We start from the raw sequence: 25,951 nt of genomic DNA, 5'->3' as shown, positions 1-25,951 counted from the left end.
CGTGTTACAAGCTCAGGTGTAACATAAACAAACTGGATATTGCTGAGAGATCAATCTCTTGATTCAATTTTACAATTTTAAAGTATAAACAATGCTGACAATACCTGAACATAGATAACAATAACAGACAGATAACACGTCCATGGGAAAGACATAGTAGTTTTGTATCAAATGAGGAAATGATTCCCAGATTTTATTTCAGAATATTAAAACACAAGTGATTTAGATAATTAGAGATTTCCAGCATTGTTGTTGTGTTGACCACAACTAGCCTACTTGTTACACACTCAGGTGTAGGAATCTTCAGGTTTGATTTTATATTATAAAGATTCAAGTGACATTGGCAATGCTCAGATTACAGAGTTATTTGCATGGTGAACATAGCATATATACTTGTTACACAACGACGTTGTTGTCATGGTGACAATAGCTTGTACACTTGCTACACATTCAAATGTAACATAGAATAGTTGAAAATTAACTGTGAAATCAATACCTAGGTATATAATATTGAGTAATGTAAATCAAAGTTAAACTGTAAATAGCTCCCGTGCGATCAGAGCATGTATTATAAAGGTATAGGCTTTGCCTAATAAGTGAATGTAATTGCATGTAGGTCAATTCATCAATAAAATTGATCAAGATGTCTGAGAATCTATGACATACTGTATATGGAAATACATGATTTTGATATGGGCATTTTGAAAAACATGCAAGGACACTATACTCATAAACAAAGGGCACTAATGAGGCACTCTATGAATGAGGTATTTCTAGAGGTCGGGGTTTGTCTCATCTGCAGTTGAATAATATTTGCTTTGATTTTCTTATTGGTTTTTTTTTTTCCAATGCGACTTAATTTCACTTGTTTTTTTTAATTCTTGGTAAATAGTGTCATTAGCGATGGAGTAGTAAAAACCGCAATTAACCTCAGTGCAGCAAATCGGGATAGATCTTCCTGACGCAATGGGCAAATTTTGCTATTTTCGCTAACAAGTAAAATCTGCTAAATTAAACCTACGTGAACATGTAAAGTAACAACAGATTCTTGAAATTAAATCATCAAAATAGTACAACTAAAAAGTATGTACAACATACCTAGAACAGATAAATAAAAACATAGTTTAATGTTCGTCCAGACTTTGAGCCCTTGAAAGTAAGTGATCCAGCCCTTACATACACCAACGATTGAAATTTGTTTATTTGCTATCAAATTATCGCTCGAAAAACAAATATTTCATTTGTGAGACGTGCTTTTGATACAAACCGAAGATCGCGATCGACCCTACACAAAAATACCGCCATTTTGTCTTCCTTGTCCTTATTCGGCAAAAACAAAAAAACTCGCATATTTACTATTTGTTTAATGAGTGCATTTTTGTTTAAAAATATCAAACAAGAATAAATACTAAGTAAAATAGAAATCAACTGCTTTGTTTTATTTGAGTAAGATGGAAACCATGCGAAAACAAATGTGAAACATTACTGTATTCTCAAGGAGAAGACACTGGTAGTCGTGTGCAAAGAGATTGTTTACAAATTAGATCACATTGGTGCTTTCAGTCACATTGTGTAGCTTCAATGAGTAAAATAGAAAATGTATATCTTGAATAAAACTGACAAACTTCCTTGCTGTTGCTGTTGGGTGTTTGCCTTATACATGGATTACCGGTAAGTGTAGACGTGGGGATTCAGCTTTCCTTTTCTCTGTTCATGGCGTCGCAATAGCTGTGAAGGTCAGTACTGGATTGAACCGACAGCCATGGCCACTATATTTTGAATTGATCATAAATAATTTTTGAACCCAATAGTAGTGATCACTGTGATTATTATATAAATTTCTTGCAAAGTCTGGAACGATACTGAAAACAAATCGTTGATTTACTTCTATATTCATGCTTGAAAGTAGGCCGAAGTATCCGCAGGTGAATACGAGTATCCAGATAATAAATTAGGATCGATCAGTTCACACGAATTGTTCTGTTCTGATTCATCATTGCAAAACAATGGCCTGGAAACGACCCAGCTTGAGGGAAACAGTATCATGGAAAGAAAGAACAGTATCGGACCCGATATCTTTAAAAGACCTGATGAGAACACTGCAGAATCGCGGGCGAAATGAAAGTTACGCGGCTATTGTCTAAGCGACGCAGGCCCGAGGAGAACACTGTACATGTAATCAGCACATTTATGAATCAAGATTGGCAGAAAGTTGTACGGCATCTGTCTTTGATTTTGTTTATTGATGAATATGGCGCACAAAGTGAAATTGAACTTGCGTTCATGAAAATCGGAAAGGGTACTGCTTTTTCGTCAAACTGAAAAAATGGCCGTGTCACTCTTGTAACTGCGCATGCGTACTCCCCATACTCGCATACATTTGATATTTTTAGTTGCTGTATCTGCACAAATAACATCCATCATGATATAATAAATCATTATATACTAAAATTCGCAAATTTGCAGACCTTCCAATGAATTATTACCAGTGTTTTTTTGCGACAGAATAAGTTATTGCAATATGCAAATTAGGCTACTCACCCTAGCCAAATATTTTTTAAGAAACTTTAAAGACTCTAAGTTATAAATTAATTGACTAATTAATATGCATGGAATTGCACCAATATCTGATCAGCACATCTACTCATCATATATTAGCTGTGTGCCAAATTTCATTTGAATTGAAATTGTAGATCTTGAGTTATCAGTGGAACAAATTTTAGTCACAGAGTCACAGACACCGGTACCACATAAGCTCCGTTTCACGGGAGCTAAAAATTGCTACAAACATTGCTGCCACCGTGATAATTACCACACAAGTTACAAACTTTGATGTAACACAAAAGAGTTGAATATCAACTATGGAATTAACTTCCAGGTATGGTTTTACATTATTAAACCATGAACAAAATAGACAATACCTAGAGAGCTTGGATGTTGTTGCTATGGTGAACATAGCTGGCACAATTGTCATGCACATAACAGAGAATTGTTGAATATCGACTGCAAAAGCAATCTGCAGGTTTGATTTTATAATATCAACGAATGAACAGTGCAGATTATACCCAAAAAGCATTGTTGCCATAGTGAACATAATTGACAGACTAGTAGCAGAGCAGAGTTTCATTTCAACTGTGAAAACCCCAGAATTGATTTGATGAATGTGACAAATAAGCACAATGTAGGCAAGTAAATAATATAACAAGTCCCTGTTAAATTTTTGAAAGTTCTCTTTGTGCTCGTCATATTAAAGCAGAGGGGTTGTCGCTGACGTGTCCTTGAAACTTGAGTTCCAGATTGTTTATTTACATCAAAACACGTGTTCTGTGTAGTAGTAATATGGCCAAAAATAAAAACAGCCGTTATTCGGCCATCTTTGATCTGAGTATGAAACACAATGATATGTATGATGTATGTGCCAAATACGAATGAAAATGGTACATAAATTGTGGAAATATAGTAGTAAGGCCAAAAAGTCAGATGGCTGTCAATCGGCCATCCTTGACCAGATTTTGAAACAAGTTGTCATGGACATGCATCTTAACATGTATAAAATACATGTATGTGCCAAATTTGAATGAAAACTGACAGAGCACATCCGAGATACCGCATAAAAAAAAAAAAAGATGCCTGCCAGTTGACCATCTTTGATCCAATTGCAAAATAAATCGTCATGGTCATGTATTCTAACATGTATAATCTATGTACCAAGTTTGAATGACAACAGACAAAGCACGTCCAAAATACAACATTTTCAAAAAACAAGATGGCTGCCAGTCGACCATTTTGAATCGAGTCGCTAAACCTCTGCATGTACATATGTCCCACATAAGGTACTAGGGACATGCAAAGAATGAACGGAATCGGTCCACAGGATTCTGAAATATGACTCTGGACAGCCTGACGCACGGATGGACGGACACACGGATGGACAGACTCAGGAACGGTCTGGGACATGTATCCTAACATGTATGATCTATGTACTAAATTTGAATGAAAACTGACAAAGCATGTCCAAAATACAACATTTTCAAAAAACAAGATGGCTGCCAGTTGGCCATCTTTAATCCAATTGTGAAATAAATCATCATGGACATGTATCATAACATGTATAATCTAAGTACCAAGTTTGAATGAAAACTGACCAAGCATGTCAAAATACAACATTTTCAAAAAACAAGATAGCTGCCAGCCGGCCACTTTGAATCAAATCGCTAAACCACTGCATGTGCATATGTCCCACATAAAGTACTAGGCACATGCAAAGAATGAATGGAATCGGTCCAAGGGATTCTGAGATATGACGCCGGACGAACGCATGGACACATGGACGCACGGACGGAGACCGAATTATAAGTCCCTGTTTTCGGATTTCATCCAAACGGGGACTAATAAAGACTCATATATGGATGAATATGAGAACAACAAATAGACCATTGATACATCATAAGTGGAGAGTCCATTATTATAGTTGTCATGACACAATTTACTGTTTATCTCTTTTTGACCTTCTGCTACAGGTAGTAGAAAGACCATGTTTTTTATCGAGGATTTCATTGTTCCGTTTGTTTTCAACTGGTGTTCTTGTGATCCCAATATTCTGCAGGATAGTCGTTGGATGCAGACCTTTTCCTTGGGAGGCAGGTCATTGTTGTTGCGGAAATAAGTAGCGACAAAAATTGCTTGTTTGTTCCATAAGATATTTTGAGTTGTAGGACTCGTCTAGAAATTTCTGCAAAGAGTCATGTGGAAGTAGAGAAACTTCTACATTAGCTGCACTCTCCTCCTGAGGTCTGTTTCCTGTCAAAGACATCAATGGGCACTGCAGTGACAGCAGCGTAAGAGAGAGGAAAAGCGGAGTGGGTTCATACCTCTGCCGCACCAGTGGTAGTCTGGTTCAGATTCAGTTGAGTGAGTGGTTGTGTCAATTGTTTCAGTGGAAAGCAGATCTGTTTGAATGAGTACTGGCGTGGGTGTTGGTGTATTATCATTGACACACTTATTTTGAGGCATCATTTGCATTAGAAAGGACTGTAAGCGTGACAGATTGTTTGTTTTGAGCTGGTTCAGATGACGTTGCATCGATCGCTTCATTCACATTTGTTTCTTTACTTATATTAACATTTTGTATGGTATCGATTGTGCTGTTTTCACTATCTGTAACATTATCGGTTCGCATATCATTTGGGGGAGTGTTATCGTTATGGTTTGGGTTTTGATTTGTGTTTTTGTTATCGTTTTGAACTTCAGTTTGTGGGTTTGTATTGTTAGCGACTGCGTGTGTAGGTACAGGTGTTATAATTTGGCTACAGTTACGTTGAGTGTGGCCTTTTTTGTGAAATTTATAACAAATAATTTCGTCCATTGACAAATAAATGCGATAAGTACGCTCCTCAAAAACGACATTAATCACACCTTCTAGTTTATCCTGATCACACAGCATGTATACTTGTCTACCAAAACTTTTAACGTGTCTCAAATTAGGATGTTTGCAGCCTAGTGGAATTGTATTTATTTTGCTTATTATTTTGTCATACTGTAAAAGTAGTCGGGTATAGACGGGGGTACACCAGATAGCGTGACTTTTGTTGCGGGTTTCACAAGTGGTTGTACAGTAATAAATGTGTTCTCATTTCCATACCCAGATGCAGACACAGATTTGGCAGATTCAAGTGAATTAAAGAAAACAATTACGCTGCCATTAGCACGAGAGGCTGCAACAATTTTTTCCAAACCAACCTAGAAATGTACCAACAAAAACGAGAAAGTATTTACAAAAGTGGTGCAATGAAATAAAGTGTGACAACTGACCTATAAAAGGGTGAAAAATCGATTTACCAGGAGAGCGATGTACCAGCGTGTGTATGCTCATTTAATTACAGACATACAGAGCTGCAAAGACCCCCTTTTGTGCTTCGCACAAGGGAGTCAAAAATCAAAAGACACCGATAGACATGCAACCTGGAAGAAGTCAGTGGCATATTTGAACAGTTTTTTAAAGATAGCGGAGTGAGTGTGGGTGGGTACAAACCAGGGCAGCTAGAAAAAGGTCTGTCTATTTTCTTAGAGCATTTATGTACCAAATGTTATAGAGAAGTGATGATTAGTATTTTTGAGATATCAGTAAAGTTGAAAATTGGTTAGTTATGCAAATTAGATAATTATTTACCCCAAAACTAAATCAGGTCTCAGCATAGTCCTACAGGATCTATGTCCAGTGTCTCATTGAAATGTGATGATTCATACTTGATATAGCAGTGTAAAAGCTGAAAATTAACTAATTATGCAAATTAGGTCATTAATGCACAAATATTCACCCAAAAACTGACCTAGACTCTGCATATGCTAGGGAATCTATGTACCAAGTTTCATTGAAATGTGATGATTCGTACTTGATATTATCAGTGGAAGAACTGAAAATCAACTAATTATGCAAATTAAGTGATTAATATGCACAAATATTTAATCCAAAACAATTGATCTCTGCATAGTCCTAGAGTATCTATGTTCAAAGTTTCATTGGAATGTGATGCTTACTACTTGAGATATCAAAAGCTGAAAATTAATTAATTATGCAAATTAGGCAATTATTATGTACTGATATTAGTACTTGAGATATCAGTAGAAAAGCTGAAAATAGACTTATCATTATGCAAATTAGCTAATTAATATGCACAGATTTTTACCTAAAACTAATCAAATCTGAGCATTAGCTCAAAGCATCTATGTACAAAATCCAATGACTAGTTCTTTAAATATCAGTGGAACAGTCATGAAACAGCTAAAAATTAGCTAATTATCATGCAAATTGGGTAATTAATATGCATAGATTTTTACCAAAACCTAATCAAATCTGTGCATTGGCCCAGAGCATCTATGTACCAAGTTTCATCAAAATTTGAATAGTGGTTTTTGAGATAACGGTGGAACAAAAAAAGTGACATACATACATACATACATACATACATACATACATACATTTCTCTTTTTTATTACTCAAGTATTAAAAGTAACAATTATTTACAGTTTAAAAACTCACACGTAGGTGAGGGGAAAGGAACAATTAAACTAATATTAAATCGAATAATAATTAACGAGTGAAGTGATGTCGATTACAATTGTGAAAGTTACTGATAAACGAATGTATATATAAGGTAAATGCGAATGAATAAAGCGAGACTGAAATGTGCGAAAAATAATGATATGTTGAAATTAAACGGGTACATAAACGAGTTGAATTTTGCGATTGTTCCTTTGCCAATGTCTATTTTGCGTTGATCTTCTGTAGATTTGTTACGTGATAAGTAGTCTAGCCATTGTCGATGACATCCGAAATTCTTAGTGCGTCCCCATCTAGTGTAGCCACTGCACCATTAACACACCACTGTAGTTCAAATACGCCTAATGTCTTCATAAGTAGATGGTAGTTGTAATCGCACGTTATTCTATATTTCAGGCGAGAAAAGAAGCACTGTACCACACTGACTTGAGCTGAATCTTTCAGTTTGTTGTATCTGGTTATATGTATAGCTGTTTTGAGTGATGAAAGTAAATAGCACAACAAGCGATGTGACTGAGTGGTGGTTTTCCCCCTCGGTGGACCAAGAACATAGTAGGCAAGAGGTACATTTTGCCAATCAAGTAATTTATAGATAATTGTGTTGAAAATATCAAAAAGTGGTGTAAGCCGTGGACACTCGACAAAAATGTGAGCTATATCCTCCTTTTGTTTACAGAATGGGCAATTATCAGTATTTTGGAGACCAGATTTCAGTAGGAAGCTGCCAGTGGGGTAGGCACCATGTAAGAGCAGCCACTGGAGGTCGCCTTCCTTTTTGGTAATAGGTGAAATATAGCAGTCGTTGTAATTTGGCCGATGTTCATCTGTCAGAGAGAGTACATCTGACCATATGTTGTAACGGTAAGTAGTGTGTTTCAATAGGTAATTTGTAGAAATGATAAATTTGTAGATGGAACCTTTCTGTAACTTATAAAGTGGGCAGTTGAGTAGTATATTATTGTCATCATCACGATAAAGAAGCTCAAGATGATAAGATGACTCAGTGACTTGTGTGCTAACATTACTGTAATTGTTGATAATTGTTTTCATTCCTACTGGTATCGCCCGGTGTGTGATGTCTAGTGCCATTTTAAGCAGCCTTTTAGAATAACATGGTACTTTGCCATATAAGCTTTCTGTGTCTAGCCATTTGTTGTTCGACAAGAGATCACCAATTTTAGTTATACCACCTTCACAAAAATGAGTAAGAACAAGTGGCACTTGTTGTATTGGATGTAGTATTAAGTTGTTGTGAAAGAGAGGTTCCTGGCAGACAGCATTGTATGATGTTGGCTGATCTTTTCGTAATGTTTTCAAAGAAGCCCATGTTTTCAGTAACTCGCAGTAGTATACTGGAATATTGTCCAGAGAAACTGGTACATTTGTAATCAGTAATTGTTTATCATATTTCAGATTATTAGCTTGACGAAGAAAGTAGCTGGTAAAGTAGAAACAAGGGTGATTAAGATTGGAGTAGAGGTAGTGTTGTATATACTGCAAATGAAACGAAGCAATTCTGGAAGGTAAGTGTATAAGTCCTTGTCCACATTGTGAGGGCGCTAGATAGATTATCTCGGCGGGAAGCCAGTGGCGTCCTTGCCAGAAAAAGTCGACAAACATTTTCTGAATTTTATTAATAAATTCACTAGGGGGACACAGGCAAACTAGCCTGTGAAGTAGTTTTGATGCTATTAACTGGTTTATGACTAGTGATCGGCCTTTGTAAGACATGGTTGGAGCGTATTTCGCCCACCATCCAATCTTAGATTCAATTTTGTCCCCGATGTCCTGCCAGTTTTTGTCCATCCAAGTGGCGGTGTTACCAAGAAATGTGCCAAGGACTTTAAGTCCTTCATTGTTCCAGTTAATATTGAGGGGTTTATCACTTCTAGTTTTCCAGCGCCCGACCCATAAACCTTGCGACTTGCCGTAATTAATGCGGGAATTACTTGATTGTTCATAAATGGAGATCCATTCTTGAAGCCTGCAGAAATCGTTGTTGTGAGTGAGAAAGAAGCTGACGTCATCAGCGTATGCCGTCAAGCTAGTCTTTTCATTTGTTGGTTCACTGACTTGGAGACCGTGTACACCACTCTCAGTTCTAACCTTGTGTAGTAAAGGTTCTATGCAGATAGCATATAGTTGTCCCGACAACGAACACCCTTGGCGAATACCTCGGGCAAATGACAATGGACTTGTGAGGGCATTGTTGACTCGAACAAGACACTGGGCTTGGGAGTAGATAAGTCTAATATAATTAATAAACTTCTCACCAAACCCAAAGGCCTGCAAAGTTTGAAACAAATAATCGTGGTGTACACGGTCAAACGCTTTTTCCTGATCTAAGCAGAGAATGCCTAGTGATATGTTGTTAGAGTTAGCATACGTGATGACATCACGCATCAGGTTAATATTGTCAAAAATCTGTCTGCCTGGGATGCAATAGCTCTGATCAACATGGATTATGCTACCAAGTACTGATTTTAAACGGAGAGAGAGGGCTTTGGTGAAAATCTTGTAATCAGAGCACAATAGGCTGACAGGGCGCCAATTTTTTAACATGTTATTATCCCCATTTTTAGGTAAAAGGGTTATAATAGCCCTTCTACAAGAAAGCGGCAGTTTACCATCCTTAATTGAAGCCAAGAAAACTTCATGCAAATCGGCACCAATGCTTGGCCAGAAGTGTTTATAAAACTCCCCAGGCAAGCCATCAATACCAGGGGAAGTGTCAGTTGAAGTGAGTTTTACTGCTGCTGTGAGTTCTTCGTGTGTGATATCCGCATCACAGTTGTCTTTTAGTGTAGGATCAAGTTGAGGGAGATTGGAAAGTAGTCTTTGCTGGCAGTCTAATGAAACTGGGTTTGGCGAAAATAAGTTACAATAGAACTCCCTAGTTAGCTGACGCATTGTATTGGGATCATCAGTGATATTGCCATCATTCTGTTGTAACTGAGCTATAACTTTTTTGCTACCCTTTTGTTTTTCCATATCAAAGAAAAAAGATGTAGGGGCATCATTTTCGTTGAGTATTCTATGTCTGGAGCGGATAGCAGCTCCCTTTGTTTCGTTTTTCACTAGTTTTTCAAGTAGCGACTTTTTCTCAGTCAGTTTCGTGGCAAGATAAGGATCTGACTGCAATTGTTGCTCAATATTATTGATTTCACATTGTATAGAGTGCTTTGTTTGTTTATAGCTGTTGCGTAATTTTGTAGTGTACTGTTTAGTTAGTTCTTTGATTCTAAGTTTTCCAATCTCCCACCACATCTGTATATTGTCAAAGCGTGCCTTTTCCCGACGCCATATAATCCAGTACTCGTTGATTATTTTACAGAAATGTTCGTCCTGGAGAAGACTGGTGTTAAAACACCATACTGGATTTCGGTTATTGATGTGTTGAAAGGTAAGATTTAATTTAACTAAACAGTGATCTGAAAAGTTAAAATGTGGTTGAATAGAGACGTGTTTGATTCTGGATACAAGTGATTTTGATATATATATTTTGTCAATACGACATTTACTATCATTCCGCATCCAAGTATATTCATTGGTTGTGGTGTTAACATGGCGCCAGGCGTCAGTGAGTTTAAAACGCAAAACTGTGTTTGAGAGAAGACTAGCTGACCGTGGATGAGGTTCAGGGCTGTTGACCCTGTCAATATTGGGATTTGTAGTACAGTTAAAATCCCCACCAATGACAATTGGTTCTTGTCCAACCTCATTTAAAAAGCCTTTTAAAACCTTAAAGAAAGCCAGGCGCTCTGTCCCATCAGTTGGGGCATATACATTTATCAAGTTAACCAGAGAGCCATCCAAATTAACAAGCACATGCAACAACCGCCCTGGAACCACATTATTAACACTTAGTACTTTAGTATTTGAATTGGGTTTTATAAGAATAGACACACCAGCTGAGTGTGAGTTACCATGTGAGAAAAGAATAGGAGCTCTCCAGACTATTTGCCATTGGGGCTCATCAGAAAGAGTGGTATGGGTTTCCTGGAGGAAATAAAAGTTACTTGGGTGGTTTAGCTTGAGAAACTCAAATATTTGATACCTTTTCATAGAATCGCGGCATCCGCGAACATTCCATGAGACAACAGACAAGCATACCATAATTGCAAGAAAGTGAGACATTGTGCGCATGTCAGAAATGTCATAACAATCTATGTCACAATTTATTTACATTATTTTGTTTTACCGTGGAGATCGGAGGGAATCCCTCGTTTTTTGTTTAACAATTCCTCCTTTGTGGTTTCTTCATTTTGGGTTGTGAGTTGCAGACGTGACCCCTTGAGTACATGCTTACCCAGCCGTAAAGTCATGCGTTGAATCCGTATTTTTTCTTTGCTAGGCAACTCATTTTTTTTTCTAAAATGATTTAGAGAGTGAATCAGTAATTTTAGATCCGGACAAAACTGCTTAGATCTTTGAACCAGTTTTCGGGAATTGTAGGATTCCTCCAAAAATGTAGCCACGGATTCATGAGATAGCAATGTTTCTTTTCCTTTTTCTAATTCTGAAACCTCTTGCATGATGGTAGACAAGTCAGACATGTCAGATGCCACTGAATCCATGTCATCTTTTTCCTCTGCAGGGTTAGGTGGCTCAAAGTGCTTTCTGTCGAAGACATCCAAATGCGGCTCTATCACAGGAATGTAGGGTGAGTGGGGGGTTAGTACCCCCGCCTCGTCAATTACAGTGACGTCTGAAGGCAGGTCAAGAGAAAAGTCGCAAGTGGAAGGAGTAGTAGTTTCAGTGAGATCGTCTTTTGTTTGAGTGAGTGGTGTATTGTTGCCAATGGTTACACTGTTTTCAATGGGTTCATTAACATCACAAACTGTGACACGCGTGGCTAATTGTTTATCATTTGAAGTAGTGTTTTCATTTGAATTATCGTTTGTCTCGATTGTATCTAATGTTTTACTAATTTGATTTTCAATTAAATCGTGTGTTTCATTCGGTTTATCATTGTTTTCTGTTGCGGAAATTCTTTCGTTATTGTCAGTTGATTTGTCATTTGTCATAGGCACAAGTGGCGGAAAACTTTCGGTTTCACTTTCCATTTCTACACTAGTGCTTTGAATATTTTGATGATTAATGAAGCGTGTATTGTTGTCGTTTTTTTCACGACAGTTCCTCTGAATATGGCCTTTTTTATGGCAGTTATGACACACAATGTCATCAGTTGAAAGGTAAATCTTGTATTTCCTTTCTTCATAATCTACGGTAATTGATCCTTCAAGTTTTTCATTGGTAATCATGTAGACTTGCCTACGAAATGATTTCACGTGTTTAAAGGTAGGATGTTTCAAGCCCAAAGGAATAATGCGAATGGTTGACACCACACGACCATAAGATGCCAGTTCCCGTTCAAGTAAGTTATTCGGGATGAATGGTGGAACGACTTTAGTTGCCGGTTTCACAAGCGGCTCAACATAAACAAAAGAATGACCAATTGTGCTCAAACCAGCTGCACAACATTCCTCGACTGATTTTATGGAGTCTAGAAAAACAATCACGCTTCCACTAACCCTGGAAGCAGCCACAATATTTTTTGAATCGATTACCTCAGAAATTGCACGAACGTAACTTTCGATGCCAACACCATCGATGGATTCGCATTTAATGCCATGTTTGCGGGTCAAACCCGCAAATGGATTGCCACGTTGTTGACTTGTGGGGGCCGCCATCTTGGCTGCACCGCCACGTCAGTCAAACTGAAAGCGGAAAATAAAAACTGAGAAAAGCACGGCAGATTTTTGCCAGAAAACCAAAATACCACAATAAATGAAGGCAGGAAACGTTTATAAAACAAATTAAACCACAAAAAGTACTCACAAAAGTCTTTGACAGGTGAAATTCGCTCGAAAATCAGGAGGCTCGAGACAAGCGTGTGTATGCTAATATACATACATACATACATACATACATACATACATACATACATACATACATACATACATACATACAGGGTAGCTGCAAAGACTCCCTTTTGTGCTTTGCACACGGGAGTCAAAAATATAAATATTACGCTATAGCCAAAGATAATTTGAATGTTCGTTATTCTTGCTTAGGCAGAAGAGTGTGCAAATTTTCAGAGGCTGATACAAGTTAGTTGAAAGATGATGGCAATTTTATTTCAGGGGATTTTTATGTTGCGAGTTGGAAACATTAATGTTCGGTGCACTGTGACTGCGCATTTGAAACGTTCAAAATCTGTCCTATCTTCCGGTTTGTTGACACCAGGGGTCGCAATATGCGCAAGCACACAAACAACGAACGTGCAAATGCTGATAATTTGAGAACCCCCAATTCAACCGAACAGAACTACCCCCGGTATGTATTAGTGAGCTAGTTTGTGTTTTTTAATAGTAAGTCAAACACATGCATGGATGAAATATGTGGTAGCTGTTTGATCAATCAAATTTTGGAGCAAAAAATTATATATACAAAAAATGTACAACATAATCTACTACTACTAGACTACGTGTAGTATCTAAATAAAAGATCTTAATGGTAGCGAAATAGTTTTTGGGGAATTTTCTTTTTTTTTTCAAAAATGGGAGAAATGGAACTTTGGCATTAACTTAATTTATGTAGTGTCATATTTATTTTGCTGAAAAGAATGTTTTTTTCTGGTGAAAAAATGTATGTTTTTTCTCTTCCTTAAAGAATCAAAGAAAGCTTAGAAAGAACTCCCATGTGCTGAGAGTATTGGAGACACATTAAATATAATTCGAAATTACTTAGCTGAAAACTAATTATGCAAATCAGAAAATTAATATGACCAGATTTGAGTGTAAAACTAATGAGGTCTGCGCAATGTAACAGAAAATCTATGTCTCCAAGTTTAATTGAAATGTGATTAGAACCAAAAAATTATGAATTATTATGCTTATTAGGGAATTAATATGAACAGATTTTTACCCCAAACTAATTAGGTTTGTACATTGTCCTAGAGCATCTTTGTACTAAGTTTCATTGAAATGGAATAATTAGTACCGTGAAAACTCCAAAATTTCGACCCCTCTAAAAATTCGGCCTCCTATTTATTTGCCGGGTTTCGGTGTTTTATTTACCTCCAAATTTTCGACTCCACTAAAAATTGCCGACTCATTCTTATTCGAAAATTGCGACCAGTTTTAGTTTTCCCCCAAACGAAAAAAAAACCGATGTGAGCGTTCAAAGGGGACCTTCCTCGAAGGCATGAATCCGGGTTTCTGATTGACTGAGAGATTTTTATTTTATTGGTAACGAAAATATATTCTAAATAAACGAAGTTTCAAATAAAAACGAACACAAAAATCTCGGCATGCTGCGTTTCTGAATTGTTGATTATTACTGTACTCAGTAGTGATTATAATAATGTACACAAAATAAATTTGTTGAATGGTTATGAAATACAAATAAAAGTCAACTTAGTTTCATCGTAAGCGAATGATTCCGGTCTCGTATAAACGTTTGATGCTGTAGGATATCCGCCATGTTCTCTTAGGTCAAATAGGTCAAATCGCTAATTAACCAATCAAAAAGCTGGATGATGCCAGCGTGTTCAAATTACCATAGCTTATTTAAATATGTTAATGTTATTGAACGCAATGCGGAAGAGATTGATGTTGTAGTACGATATTTTGGCTTGGATTTTGATGCGAAAACGGCATGATTTTTTTTAAATAAAAAAATTACTTGTTTTTAAAAAATAAACTGGTCATCTGAAGAATAATTTAACATTGTTCACAGTGATAACAGCCCATTCTCGAAAGGAAGCTTACCCGCTCACGCTAGTCACGATAAAAATCATACACATGTACTCTTGAATAGACAGACGTCAATGACTACGGTAAAACTTAGACTCTATTTTAGCCGGCAGGATTGATTGAAATGTCCGAAAAATGACGCCAAAATACACCTTAAAAGTCCCATTTTATTTTTTAATCCAAGGGCGAATTTACGGCAGAATTTGGTCCCTCAAATAAGGGACACGTGAGCTTTGATTCTAACCGGATACATTGCACTGGGTCGGGGAGATAGTTTGCTAAACGTCCATGTATCTTTTGTCCAATGGGTACCTGTACTTCGAACATTCGCAAGTTTTCCTAGGTAGTGCGAGACAGCTTTGTCTTTTGACCTATTAGTTTTATGCTGACCTCTTCTCCGCGTCTTGATGTTTTGTTTTGCTTGTCATAATACTCACTGATTGATGACTTTGTTTAGATTTTGAGTTACAACTCGGCCACGACCTTTGCTTTTACCGTGAAACATGAGGAAGTTTACGTCAATTGACGGACATTGCATTTTTTAAAAACTAATGAAGCACACTGTCTATCATCCCCATTTTTTCATTTGCTGATTTCTATTCTGAAAAATTCGACCGTCCGAAAATGCACCTTAATTTTGACTCTAGAAACACGTCACATTTCTAACACCAATTATTTAAAACCGGTCGAATTTTTGGAGTTTTTACGGTACTTTAGATATCAGTGTGAAAGCTTAAAATTGGTTAATTATGCAAATTAGGTAATTAATATGTACAGATTTTAACCCACAATTATTCAGGTCTGTCTATTGTCCTACAGCATCCATGTACATTCATTGATATGTGATGTATAGTACCTGAGATATCAGTGTGAAAGTTGGTTAATTATGCAAATTAGGTGATTAATATGCACAAATATTTACCGGAAACTAATTGGGTCTGCATAATTCTAGATTCATTGAAATGTGATGATTAGTACTTTAGATATCAGTAGAAAAGCTGAAAATTAATTATGCAAATTAGGTAATTAATATGCACAATTATTTACCCTAAAACTAATCAGGTCTCTGCATAGTCCTAAAGGATCTATGTACCAAGTTTCATTGAAATGCGATGATTAGTACTTGAGATACCCGTGGAAAAGCTGAAAATTAACTAATTATGCAAATTAGGTGATTAATATGCACAAATATTTATCGAAAACAATCAATCTCTGCATAGTCCTTGAGTATGTAAGTACCAAGTTTCATTGAAATGTAATGCTAACTACTTATATCAAATGCTGAAAATTAATTAATTATGCAAATTAGGTAATTAATATGTACTGATATTACCATAAAAACTATCAGGTCTGTGCAGTGTCGTATGACATCTATGTACCAAGTTTCATTGAAATGTGATGATTAGTACTTGCGATATCAGTGGAAAAACCGAAAATTGACTAATCATTATGCAAATTAGGTAATTAGTATCCACGGATTATTACCAAAAACTAATCAAAACCTAGCATTAGTTCAGAGCATCTATGTACCAAGTTTCATCAAAATCCAATGAGTGGTTGTTCAGATATCAGTGGAACAGTCATGGAACCACTAAAAAATAGCTAATTATCATGCAAATTAGGTAATTAATATGCACGGATTTTTACCAAAAATTAATCAAATCTGCGCATATGTTCAGAGCATCTATGTACCAAGTTTCATCAAAATCCAATGAGTGGTTCTTTAGATATCAGTGGAACAGTCATAGAACAGCTAAAAATTAGCTAATTATCATGCAAATTATGTAATTAACGAGCATGAATTTTTACCAAAACCTAATCAAATCTGCGCATTGACCCAGAGCATCTATGCACCAAGTTTCATCAAAAACCGATGTATGGTTCTTGAGATAGCAGTGGAAAAGTCGGACACACATACACACACACATACACACACACACACATACAGACACACTAACTGCAAAGACTCCCATTTTGTGCTTCGCACATGGGAGTCAAAAACATATTAACCTCTTCATTAATATTCATGACTGACAAACATAACTGAACTAGGCCTAGATAATTGCTATATTCACACGACACCATTTTATCGGAGCCCTCAGGCTTGAGTCAACAAAAATGGCCATGTATACACGTTTGGCTCAAGCCGACTCAAGCCAAGTACGGTTCCACTAAACTATCCGGGTTGAACTCCGGTAGGGTTGAGCCCCAACATGGCCCGACCGTGTATATGCATCACAGCCATACTATCGGAGCCCAAATCATGGCCTGAATTGTCTTCTTCAAGTAACCTCGCATTTCAATTATGGCGGAGACAACATCTTTAAGAATTTCACGCAATTTCTGGTTCGATGAAGAGGTTGGTGCCCTAATATCTATTTTGCAGAGTAAAGAATTACTGCGATAGATTGATAGCTCAACCAGAAACAAAAAAAATTTTGTACGAAATTATGCGACAAAAACTTGAAAGAACGACTGAAAAAACACCAAAAATAAAAATTGCAGAAACGATCACGGTACGGTGACATGTTCCTAGTAGGTTTAGATTCTTCCTATTAGTTTAGATATCACAACAGTTGAATAATTACAAAATGCTAATTTTGCATGATGAATAATAAGCTGTAACACATTTTAGCTGCCGTGTTTCCTGTTTATTTAGTACCTAAATCATAACGCCAGTGCATTGTCTTTTCTACCTCTATGCTCAGACTCGTGACTGTTTATTTGTTTTCTCCCAGCTCAACAGCATCGTGCCGTGTACAGAAACAACACAAACACGACACTAAAATCATTTTCAGTCCTCAGTCCTGTTTTTTTCTTACTAATTATTTGAGAGCTTTATTCGGCTCTGATCGAACTGAGTTGAACTCTGGCAGATCTCGGCTCTCGTTCGGCCCGCCACCGTGTGAACGCATTGGAGATAATCTCTTGTTAATCCGTGGGAGGAGCAGTAGTTCGGCTCCGATGGATGCTGCCATGTGTACATAGCAAATGGTAAATAGGCGAAGCCTGTTACTATGTAAAGATGCTTTTGATTGGATAAAACGATGCATTGACGTGAAAATCAACTAATCAGAATATTTGTTCCCAAAAAGAAATCATGTGAATCTATATCCTCCACTTATGGCGTGAGTTGAAAGCATCACTGTTTTATCAGGTTTTTTAAATCACGAAAATCCAACGGATATTCGTCAAAATATAAACATTTATGTGTTTGGGCAAGCATTTGTGTGAACTTCATGGGATCAGCAATGTCTGTAATGGTACGTCGGCTATGCTGGTCGTTTACCAATTGTGCAAGGGGCTGCCTTTGTTCCGCTCGACGGTGAAGTTGTTGCCGCCACAGGTGACGCGTGAACTTGGTTTTAACCATGGATCTATATCGATTTTATATATTTTATGTCACCTTGACCGTAAAAATATGGGTACAGTACTTCACTTTCCCAGACCAAATGTTATTTTTTTATGGCGTTCAAAAACTTGCAACTTTTTGTTCGGTGGGGTTATCACCTGCTACGATAACAAGCCGGAATTTTCACGAGATGGTGATGGTCTGTTTTGAAACAATTCTTTGTCTGTGACCAGGAAATACAACAGGGCACTAACATTTTAGACAGGGCTTTAATTTCAGAAAGCAGGGCGTAGTGCCCTGTTAAAATCCCAAATGGAGAGCCCTGGAGAATTTGCCGCCGAGTCGTCGCTGTCATTTGCCATTAACTGTTCCGGGACTGAAGTAAATTGAGGCTCAAATAAAACATACGAATAACAAATACCTGTTACCCCACCTCAAGTAGATATAAGATTTGTTTGCAATGTGACAACAATATCACCCACTTTGCATAATCACGGGTTATAAATAGTTACGTCACTATGCGTTATCAAGAAGGAATGTTGAAAAACTTGACATGATTATGAAAAAATCGAGTTGTAACAGTAACAGAAACAGCGACCGATGTCCTGTTTTTATGTTCCAAATAACTGATTTTTCAGTTGTTAGGCTAAACAATGTGCTAAACACAAAATAATCGCCCCCAAAGCGAGAATTCACAATTGTCACATATTCTCAGTGTTTGTTTCCAGAGCACATAGATGTGAATGATCGAAAATGATGTCGTCCGGCCGTCGTCACTAAGTTGTGGTTTGGACCACAGTCAGCTGGTGCACACGTGATAATAAAATAAATGCAATATTTACTATATGGAGGCACCATCTTGAATGTGGCATAAAACTAAATAAGAGACAAGTTGTGAAACGCATTTTTCAGATTCCTACAAATCAAGACAAAAATACGATCCATTGGGGTATTATTAAGCCAATCAATAACAAAATTCAGCCAAATTCATCATTTTTGTGTGGAAAAATTCCTTAAATACGAACACCTAATTACACAAAGAATGTAGAACACTTTCCTGTGGTATCTGAAACCAAAAAATGTTCATTCCAACTCAACAGCCAATCAGCGACAGCCTTACCGTTAGATGACAATTTTGGTTTCAAATACCCAGGGAATGTGTTCTATGTTCTTTGTGTAAGTAGGTGTTTCTATTTAAGGGAATTTTAAGGGATAGTAAATACCTCATTTATTTTATTAATACGCATGCGCCAGCTGACTGTGGTTTGGACGCATGGATTCTATAAGATATAAGCTTCCGTATATTAATTTTGACTGCATAATGTGGCACTTTTTCACTGTTGTTGTACAAAAACGGACTGCACACTTATAAAATCACAAAGTGTTGGAAATAGGAATCTTTTGTTTAGAAAAAATAAATTAAACAAAGGGAAAAAAATAGAAATACAGAATCAAATTTCATGACTTCCTTTCCACAATAACGTGACTTTTGGGTTCATTATCATGATAGTGGTGCCGCCATTTTCAATTTTAACCATGTTACAAATTGACCAGTCTTATTGAATTCTGAAACAAACACAATATTGAAAAAATAATATTTACTTTAAACCAGGGTCTTCCTAAATATATATACATGTACGTTTGGTGGTTTCACATACGCCCTTCTTTCAATTTGTAGGTCGGTATTTCCTTTGCCAATAAACTATCTTGCTACCTTAAGAGTGTTTTTATTACTGAATATTGCCAAAATGTAAATCTGGTTGACACCAGTAATTGATAAGATATCTAAATTTGAAGATGATCTAATAAAAACTGTTTAAATTATTTTCAACCACCTGAAAAAGAGTTCACAACAGCAACAATGATGAAGACCGGTGAGGTTGACTATGAATAATGAAGACAAAGAAAATACATTTACCTGAAATTCCACATCACCACACAAGTTCCAAGTACATATAGGTCCTTCAATAAGTAAAACTGTATCTCGATTAGCATTCTGGATTTTAAACTTAGGAACCATAATACTCCAGGACTGTGAGACATACCCAATGGTTGTTCCTACAGGAGACTGTACTTCTAATTCTTGAAGACAGCTGAAACATTAAGAAACAGTTTGTTGAATTGAATGAGATAATTGAGTATGATACATATTTAGCTTGCAAAACTGCTTTAGGTAGTGTTGTTGTTTACATGGGTCACTACCAATTACTTACACTATTGTATTGTTTAGATATCAAACCAGACATTACATGGTTGCCTAGCTATACCAGGTTTAGACATTGGATCATGAGAAACATGAAAGAAACATGGTAGAAAGTGGTGTTTTGAGCATATTAGGATATCCACAAAACAATGGAGAAGGTAGAAAGCACAGAAAAGACAGCAAAGAATCTTATGACAAGCAATGTGAAGATGGTTTCAATGAGACTGAAAGGGAATTAATATCAACAGATTTTAACCCCAAACTAATTAGGTTTGTACATTGTCCTGGAGCATCTTTGTACTAAGTTTCATTTAAATGGAATAATTAGTACTTTAGATATCAATGTGACAGCTTAAAAGTGGTTAATTATGCAAATTAGTAATTAATATGTACAGATTTTAACCCACAATTATCCAGGTCTGTCTGTTGTCCTACAGCATCCATGTACAAAGTTTCATTGAAATGTGATGATTAGTACTTGAAAAATCAGTGTGAAAGCTGAAAATTATTTAATTATGCAAATTAGGTGATTAATATGCACAAATATTTATCCCAAAACAATCAATCTCTGCATAGTCCTTGAGTATCTATGTACCAAGTTTCATTGAAATGTGATGATTAGTACTTGAGATATCAGTGGAAAAACCAAGTTGACTAATCATTATGCAAATCAGGTAATTAGTAATTAGGTAATTTTTACCAAAAACTAATCAAAACCTAGCATTAGTTCAGAGCATATATGTACCAAGTTTCATCGAAATCCAAGGAGCGGTTGTTTAGATATCAGTGGAACAGTCATAGAACAGCTAAAAATTAGCTTATTATCATGCAAATTAGGTAATTAATATGCATGGAATTTTACCAAAACCTAATCAAATCTGCACATTGGCCCAGAGCATCTATGCACCAAGTTTCATCAAAACTGATGTATGGTTCTTGAGGTATCAGTGGAACAGGTGGACACACATACACACACACATACATACAGGTGTCCCATGAATTGCGGAGCCACCATTGGATTAACTTTTAATATAGTTGAATTAACTTTTAATATAGTTGCGATATGAACTCGATTAAAACGCGTTCCTATATAGGGTTGCGTTTTAATTGGAGTTAATTAAACTCAATTACAATGCAAAACAATGGCGAATTGCACTTTAAATTAAGTTTAATTAAACTAGAGTTGAATATCCCGTGACTGAACATAGAAATGTTTGCAAAGCTTAGGTTTAGTATCGGGGTAAGGTATGGTACAATTATAATAATATTAATATAAACTGAACCACTTTGTTTGTGTATGTCTGGACTACTGGCTCTACTTCTACGTCTACACCAACACACACATAAACACACACACACACACATACACATACAGACACACTGACTGCAAAGACTCCCATTTTGTGCTTCGCACATGGGAGTCAAACATAGATCACAAGTGAAAGCATGTCCAAGTCATCACATTTTAAACAAACAAGATGGCCGCCAGTCGGCCAAATTGCAAAATCAAAATGCAAATTGAATTGACATGTATCCATTTATGACATGCTAAATATCAATGAAAATGATAGATGGGTGACAGAGATATAATAGTAATATGGCCACAAATAAAAAAACGGCCATTATTCGGCCATCTTTGATCTGATTATGAAATAAAGTGACATGTATGATGTATGTGCTAAATACGAATGAAAATGGCACATAAATCTTGGAAATATAGTAGTAAGGCCAAAAAGTCAGATGGCTGTCAATCGGCCATCCTTGATTCGATTTTGAAACAAATTGTCATGGGCATGTATCATAACATGTATAAAGTATGTGCCAAATTTGAATGAAAACTGACAAAGCATGTCCAAGATACCACATTTAAAAAAAAAAACAAGATGCCTGCCAGTCTTCCATCTTTGATCCAACTGCGAAAGACATTGTCATGGACATGTATCCTAACATGTCCTAACATGTATAATCTACATGCATGTATTAAATTTGAATGAAAACTGACAAATCATGTCCAAAATACAACATTTTCAAAAAACAAGACGGCTGCCAGTCGGCCATTTTGAAATGAATTGCTAAACCACTGCATGTGCATATGTCCCACATAAAGTACTAGGCACATGCAAAGAATGAACAGAATCGGTCCAAAGGATTCTGAAATATGACTCCGGACAGACCAACGCACGGACGAAGACCGAATTATAAATCCCCGTTTTCGAACTTCATCCTAACGGGGAATAATAATTAAGCTGTTGACCCCCAAGTCAGTATCCTTATATTACCTGGAAGTACAATTTATTGGAAAATGGATAAATTCTGGCTTCTTAATATACATGATGTTATAATTGGTAAAAAGTAGTTTTACCCTAAAAGTTCCAAATGTTGTAGACCAGACGATTGTTTTGACACGTACACCACTGCTACAATTAACAAGTCATTGTTAATGACACAGTCCCCATCCAAAATTTTTTGATCTGACATATCAATTTGATGCTGATGAAGTCATTGAGATTAGATTGAAACCATTAATAGGAGATGGATTGGTAAAAAATTATGATATAGTGCTTTTACATGAGAATTGGACATTGGGCAGTCATATTGAATCAAATTACAAAAATAATGTTCATGTTGATACTGTCTTTGTACAAAATTTAAACAGAAATGTTCATTGCATTCATGGGAAAGAAGGCGTGGGTATCATGAAAAACAAAATGGCCACCAGTCAGCCATATTAGTTTGAATCACCGAAAAAATATGACATGCAACTATAACCCATGTCCTAACATGTATAATCTACATGCATGTATTAAATTTGAATGAAAACTGACAAATCATGTCCAAAATACAACATTTTCAAAAAACAAGACGGCTGCCAGTCGGCCATTTTGAAATGAATTGCTAAACCACTGCATGTGCATATGTCCCACATAAAGTACTAGGCACATGCAAAGAATGAACAGAATCGGTCCAAAGGATTCTGAAATATGACTCCGGACAGACCAACGCACGGACGAAGACCGAATTATAAATCCCCGTTTTCGAACTTCATCCTAACGGGGAATAATAATTAAGCTGTTGACCCCCAAGTCAGTATCCTTATATTACCTGGAAGTACAATTTATTGGAAAATGGATAAATTCTGGCTTCTTAATATACATGATGTTATAATTGGTAAAAAGTAGTTTTACCCTAAAAGTTCCAAATGTTGTAGACCAGACGATTGTTTTGACACGTACACCACTGCTACAATTAACAAGTCATTGTTAATGACACAGTCCCCATCCAAAATTTTTTGATCTGACATATCAATTTGATGCTGATGAAGTCATTGAGATTAGATTGAAACCATTAATAGGAGATGGATTGGTAAAAAATTATGATATAGTGCTTTTACATGAGAATTGGACATTGGGCAGTCATATTGAATCAAATTACAAAAATAATGTTCATGTTGATACTGTCTTTGTACAAAATTTAAACAGAAATGTTCATTGCATTTATGGGAAAGAAGGCGTGGGTATCATGAAAAACAAAATGGCCACCAGTCAGCCATATTAGTTTGAATCACCGAAAAAATATGACATGCAACTATAACCCAATATGCATGATCATCATACCAACTTTGATCCAAATTGGCCTAGTCATCTCTGAGAAACAGCTGCGGACATAAAAAAATGACAATTTATAATGCTTTTACAAAAAAATTGGGCGTCAAGAATATTGAATCGAATCACAAAAATAATGTTGGTACAAATGTATCCCTTGGTATACTATCTTTGTACAAAATTTAAAGAGAAATGTTTATTGCATTCAAAAGAAAGTAGCATGGGTACCATGAGAAACAAAATGGCCACTAGTCGACCATATTTGTTCGAATCACGGAAAAAATATGAAGTGAACCTATAACCCAATATGTATGATCATCATACCAAGTTTGATCCAAATCGGCCCAGTCATCTCTGAGAAAGAGCTTCGGACACGTTTAGGTATCAGAAATAGAACTATGAAATAGCATATTTTACATTCAAAATGGCTGCCAGTCGACCATTTTTGCTTGACGTGCACATGTAGGACATTATGTATTGTCTTCATATAAAGTTTGAATGAAATCCGTCAATGGGTGTCCGAGATATAGCTCTGGACAGATGTACATATGGATGGGTGGAACAAACCCAAATTGATAGTCCCCATTTTCAGACTTCGTCCGAACGGGGACTTTGCTAGCTAGTTTTTATGAGACCCAGGGAACACCATTCATTGCTACTCGACTTCACAGATATTTACATGGTAATAAAGGCAACTCTGTGTAGCCTTGTATAAATGCCTGACGATGTCTTCAGTAAGTATGTCTTGCAAAAGATACCTAGACTTCTCTATACACCTCTCGAGCAGGTGCATAGAATCCCTAGTTTGGTGGACCATCAATGATCATTTGTTGATTGATGTAGCAATCAATCTGAATAAAATATGGTACGCAAGGTGAAGTAAAAAACGCGTGAAGGGGTGTTATTTAGTTTTAAATTATTTAATGCACATTCGCATATACCGTGTTTAGGGTTGAATATTATAAAATATATAAATAAAGGGTCCACTTTCACTTGTCTTGGAGATACGCATCAGCCTGTTGGCTGAGATAGCTCCACTGTTAGCAATGCACAGAAGATACCATTAGAAAATGAACAATATGTATAGTATCAAAGCAATCAAACTTGCTGTTTTCAACAAGAATTTAAAAATAACACTTTTTACCCAAAATGACAAAAATATTCATCAAAATTGAATAATTAAAGATATCATCACAAAATGAACAAGTCTGAGAGAAGTCTACTTGAGGTACCTATATGTATAGTATCAAAGCAATCAGAAAAATATTCATGAATATTAGAGATAAGAAGATATTATAACGAAATGAACAAATCTGAGAAAGCTAGGGTTGCCCAAGGTACATAAACAAAGTCAAGAGCGGAGCTAAAAAGGGATATTTCTCGGGCTGTCACCTCACATTTTTCCACAAAATATAAAACAAATGAAAGTAGAAAAATCATGACAAAATTGCCGAAGAATCTGCAAGTTAGCGTTGTTTTATTAACAACTGTATCTGATTGTTGTGCCTCCGGGTTCCGAATGCGTTCTGTATTATTTGGCGAGATTACTTGACAAAATGGGGCTGGACAAAAGAGATGTTTTACGTGGCGCATGCTTCAAATGCAAATGAATGTGAGGAATTTGAGATGGATGATGACAGAATGTGTTGCGCAAAAGGAATATTATATCATGAATTCATGTTCCCTCAACTTGGAAAAAGTATGATTTTAGTATGTATATAGGGTATGGTATTTATTTTAGCTTTCTGCAGTTGAAAAGGGGTACAATTTCACAAAAATAAGTATGTGGTTAGCGACTTGAAAAGCTATAATTCAGCATGGGTACCAGGTCTGACTTGGGGTACCCCTCCTGGGGTGTACCCTTTATCCCCGCCTTGCCAACAAACTTGATAATATCAAGGGTGGAGGTGCACATGATGAATCAGCAAGTACATTTGGACAGATATATCAGCTGGAAGGAGTTGAAACGGGTTC

General features: G+C 36.4%; 1 protein-coding gene across 1 annotated transcript in view; it reads right to left on the bottom strand.

Moving 5' to 3' along the window:
- The window catches only part of LOC100368372 (phospholipid scramblase 1-like), a 103,153-nt gene that overhangs the window by 17,436 nt on the left and 59,766 nt on the right, over positions 1–25,951 (bottom strand). The window contains exon 6 of the mRNA XM_085498211.1: positions 20,091–20,265. Within this exon, the coding sequence (XP_085354337.1) occupies positions 20,091–20,265 (175 nt within the window). The remainder of the gene's footprint in view (positions 1–20,090; positions 20,266–25,951) is intronic.

The sequence above is a fragment of the Saccoglossus kowalevskii genome, chromosome 1 (genome assembly GCF_978046115.1).
Source record: "Saccoglossus kowalevskii chromosome 1, keSacKowa6.1, whole genome shotgun sequence".
NCBI lineage: Eukaryota > Metazoa > Hemichordata > Enteropneusta > Harrimaniidae > Saccoglossus > Saccoglossus kowalevskii.
The sequence above is the reverse complement of the archived record's forward strand: the minus strand, read 5'-3'. Positions and strand labels throughout refer to the sequence as shown.